Source organism: Silene latifolia, chromosome Y, assembly GCF_048544455.1.
Source record: "Silene latifolia isolate original U9 population chromosome Y, ASM4854445v1, whole genome shotgun sequence".
Lineage (NCBI taxonomy): Eukaryota > Viridiplantae > Streptophyta > Magnoliopsida > Caryophyllales > Caryophyllaceae > Silene > Silene latifolia.
The window spans coordinates 432,588,646-432,593,306 of NC_133538.1; the positions used below are offsets into that span (position 1 = coordinate 432,588,646).

The following is a 4,661-nucleotide window of genomic DNA, read 5'->3' on the forward strand; positions in this document are numbered from 1 at the left end:
GGAGATTGTGGAAGGTTTCATAAGGATAATATGGACAAATTTTAACATCGACAAAATCTCATTCATGCCAAATGGGATATTCCTAGTTCGGTTCAAAACCTTGGAGATGAAAGATAGAGTGCTATGTTCAGGACATTACCTCTTTGATAATAAACCCATGATTGTCAAGCCATGGGAGAAGGACATGGAGATGAGTAAGGAAAATGTTATAACTGTGCCTACATGGATTAAAATTCATAATCTGCCTATCAAATTTTGGGGCAAGGGTCTTCCTAAGATCACTAATCTGGTAGGCAAGTATGTGAAATGTGATGTGGCCACAGAGGAAAGAACAAGGTTAGGGTATGCTAGGGTTATGGTGGAGTTGCAGGTGGACCAACCATTACCAAATAATGTATCGTTTAAAGATGAGAATGGAGATGTGGTAAAGGTGGATATTGAGTATGAATGGAAACCTGTAACTTGTATGAAATGCAAGGGTATGGGCCATGAAATGGAGAATTGTAGGAAGGGGAACCAAAGAAACCAAACCAAAGAACTCATTAGGAAGGAATGGAGGCCGGTCAGAAGGTGAATGCCCTGCTAGGGCTCCCGAGCCAGCGATTCAGGATACTACTCATGTGGAAGGGAGATCGGTTGTGGGGTTTCATACTCCTAGAAAGAGGTTTGTGAAGATGCATACTAATGAAAGACCAAAGGAGGGGTACAGTAATGAGAGTTTTGGAGCTTACTCTTATAAGGAGGTTGCTGCCTCCCCTCCTAAGAAGATCGATTAAAAGGGTAATGCATCAAATACTATTTTATCTAAAGGATAGGATAGGATTACTGAACATAAGGGGTATGAATAGGGTAGGCAAACAAAGAGATATAAATAATTTTTTGCAAGCTAATAATATAGGTTTATTTGGGTTACTTGAAACAAAAATAAAGAATAAAGCTTTTCAAAAAGCTGCGAATAGTTTTTCTAATTGGTGTATCACTACTAATTCGGGATATCATTCTGGAGGACGCATTTGGATCATTTGGAAGCCAAGTTGCTTTAGGGTGAATGTGATAGAATACAATGCTCAATTTGTTCATATGAAAGTTGATTCATTGGTGGATAGGAGGAGTTTTTGGTTAACAATGGTGTATGCCTTCAATGGACAGCATGAGAGGGAGCCTCTGTGGGATAGCTTGAGGAAGATTTCAAACCTGGTTAATGGACCATGGGCAATTGCAGGAGATTTCAACTGTGTTCTGAATGCATCAGAGAGAGTAGGGGGTAACACTCCAGCTGGTGAAATGGAACCGTTTAGAAGATGTAATGCGATTGTGGGGTGGTAGATGTTGCTGCAGTAAGAGCCTTGTTTACCTGGAACAATAAGCAGAAGCCTGAGAAGCGTATATATAGCAGAATTGATAGGTTCTTGGTCAATCAAGTCTGGTGTGATTCCTTTCCTGATATTTTTGCCTGAGGGTTTGATGGATCACACACCTTTTTTATTAAAGAGCACTAGTCATAGTCAGGGTAAAATAAATTTCAAATACTACAACATGTGGGGTGGTTCAGAGAAGTTCATTCCGTTGGTGAGGGAGAATTGGGATGCTGGCTTCACGGGCACACCCATGTTTAGACTGGTAAAGAACTTGAAAGGCATGAAAGCTGTACTTAAGGAGCTGAATAAAGAGTGTTTCAGTGATATTGAAAATGCAGCTGCTATCCTACAGAAAAAGGTGGAGGGGCTGCAGGAAGGGATTAACAGGGATCCTACTAATGTGCAAAAGATCACTGAAGAATATGAAGCCTCTATTCAGCTACAGGAGCTAGCAAAGGCTAGGGAAAGCTTCCTTGTTCAGAAATCTAAGCATAATTGGATAAAGGATGGGGATGCAAATACCTCATACTTTCATGGTCTGCTGAAAAGGAGAAGGAATATGAATAAGGTTGCTATGATTGAGGATGTGAATGGCAAGGTGTGTGAGACTCAGGAGCAAATTCAGACGGCATTTATTGACTACTATCAATCTATACTTGGATCAAGTAAGGAGACTAAGAAGATACATAGAAGAATCATTGCTCAAGGACATGTGTGTACTGCTGACCACTGGCATATGCTAAGGAAACCTGTGACTGGGGAGGAGATAAAAGAAGCTCTCTTTAGTATACCTGACATTAAATCACCAGGGCCAGATGGTTACACAAGTAAGTTTTTCAAAGATGCTTGGGGGGAGATAGGAGGGGATGTGATAAGAGCAGTCAAGATTTTTTCCAAAGCAGGCAACTACTCAACGGCTTAACTCCACGAATGTTACACTAATTCCTAAGTGTGACAGACCAAAAAGTGTGCTCCAATTCAGACCAATTGCCTGCTGCAATGTTGTTTACAAGGTCATCTCAAAGTTACTTTGTTCCAGACTAGCTGAAGTGTTGCCTCACATTGTAGGTCAGAACCAGGGAGCTTTTATTCAGCAAAGAAGCATACAAGAGAACATCTTAATCTGTCAAGACTTGGTCGGGCTATATGAAAGGACTCGAGGCATCTCCAAGATGTATGTTCAAAATAGATTTGCGAAAGCATATGATAATCTTTGTAGAGTGGTGCTTTGTTGAGAATCTTTTGGAGGAGCTCCAATTCCCTTCTGATTTTAAAGCAATGATTATTCAATGCATTACTACAACTTCCTTCTCCCTCTCTTTAAATGGAGAAATGTTTGGATACTTCCAGGGAAGAGGGGCTTAAGACAGGGGATCCCCTTTCCCCCGATTTTCACATTGTGTATGGAGTACCGACTCGTTCCCCGCAATATGCCTCCTCAAAGCCTGAATTTCATTACCATCCTATGTGCAAGAAACAAAGACTCACTAGTCTTATGTTTGCTGATGATGTCATGCTCTTGATGAAGGGGATGCCACCTCTATGATGTTGTTGTTACAGTCATTTTCTACATTTTCTAATGCATCTGGATTACAAGTTAGTGCCTCGAAATCTAATGCATACATCAGGAATGTACCTGAGCAACTTAAAGCTGAGATATTGCAGATATCAGGTTTCAGTGAAGGGAGCATCCCTTTTAAATATCTTGGTATGCCAATCCAAACTACAAGGCTCAGGAAGCAAGATTGTGAGTGTCTTGTGGATAAAATTTGTGCAAGGATACATGGGTATGGGGCAAGAAAGTTCTCTTATGCAGGTAGGTTAGTCATAGTCAAGAGTGTGCTTAATTCTTTACACTCTTACTGGGCATCTATGTTTGTTCTCCCTAAAGGAATCATCAAAAGGATTGAAGCAGTTTGTAGGAATTTCCTATGGGATAACTCAGCAGACTACAGGAGAGCTCCCCTAGTGGGATGGGACACAATTTGCAGACCTAAGGAGGAAGGTGGTTTGGGGATCAAAGACCAGGAAGTTTGGAATAAGGCAATGGTAGGAAGACTGGTGGACTGGGTTGCTACACAAAGAGACTCTATCTGGGTTAACTGGGTGCAAAGTAACTATCTTAAGGGACAGGCGTGGATGGAATACAAGCCTAGTTCGAACTCAAGTTGGGTATGGAGGAGAATATGCAAGGTTAAGGAAGAAATGAGGAATGGTTATGTTAATGGGGAGTGGAGTGTTCAACCAGGAGGATACTCTCCTGCTGGTTGTTATGACTGGTTCAGAGGTACAAGGCCAAGAGTTCAGTGGGATAAGGCAGTTTGGAATGGATGGACAATCCCTATACATCAATTTATGGGATGGATGGTTGCTCATAAGGCACTGAATACAGTAGAGAGGCTAGTCAGGTTTGGGGTGGTCATTGAGGAGAAATGCTACTTGTGTGGCATAGCTGATGAAACAATTGAGCACTTGTTCTGTGAGTGCATTTACAGTAGAAGAGTGGTGGTGGAGCTGAACAAGAACACTGCCTGGACTTTCCCTGTCAGGGATTTGGTTGAGTGGTGTAGTAGTAGAGCAGGCACGGGGCTTCAGAAGGGAGTACAAAATGCCATAGTGATGAGCTTGATGTACCACGTCTGGCAGCAGAGAAATAGAAGTAGGAATGAGATGAGTTTGCTTAGACCTGAAAGGGTGGCAGGTGCTATCTTGGAGAATATGAAATCAAGAGTTCGAACCCGGGAAAGAACAGTGTTGACTCTTGCAGAACGAGATTGGTTGACTAAAATGCATCTTATAGAATGATATCTCTTGTATGAACACCATAATGTAATTATTTTTTCATATTAATATATTTCTCACATTTCACCAAAAAAAAAAAACAGGTAATCCTCGCCGCCAGTGGGTGACCGCAGCCGATCCCACCTAGTCCAGCTCCTCAACGAGCGACAACAATCCCTGTCCCTTAATGTGCACATCCCCTCCCGTGGCGGGTTCCACGGAGGGCGAACTAGGGTGTGAAGCCACTCCCGCAAGTGACTCCACCACAATCACAATCACATGATATCACAGCCATCTCAACACCCTCACACCAACATTGTCACAACAATCTCCATACTCCGATGATCAACAGTTAACAATAATCACAACAAACATGTCTTACAAGAACAGTAAACTGAGTAGGAAACCCTACCTTAGAAATCAACAGTGGGAAAGAACTTGAACACTCAGAAAGGCTCCTCTACGAAGTCTTCTCCTATAACATAATCATATCACACAATTACACATTGCACAACCCCCATA

At 42.0% G+C, this 4,661-nt stretch overlaps 1 protein-coding gene across 1 annotated transcript; it reads left to right on the plus strand.

Moving 5' to 3' along the window:
* The first annotated feature begins 1,536 nt into the window (after positions 1-1,536).
* Positions 1,537-4,163, plus strand: LOC141632572 (uncharacterized). The gene is made up of 2 exons (XM_074445112.1): positions 1,537-2,185; positions 2,887-4,163. The coding sequence occupies exons 1-2, from the start codon at positions 1,537-1,539 to the stop codon at positions 4,161-4,163; spliced, it is 1,926 nt and encodes a 641-aa protein (XP_074301213.1).
* Positions 4,164-4,661: the final 498 nt, after the last annotated feature.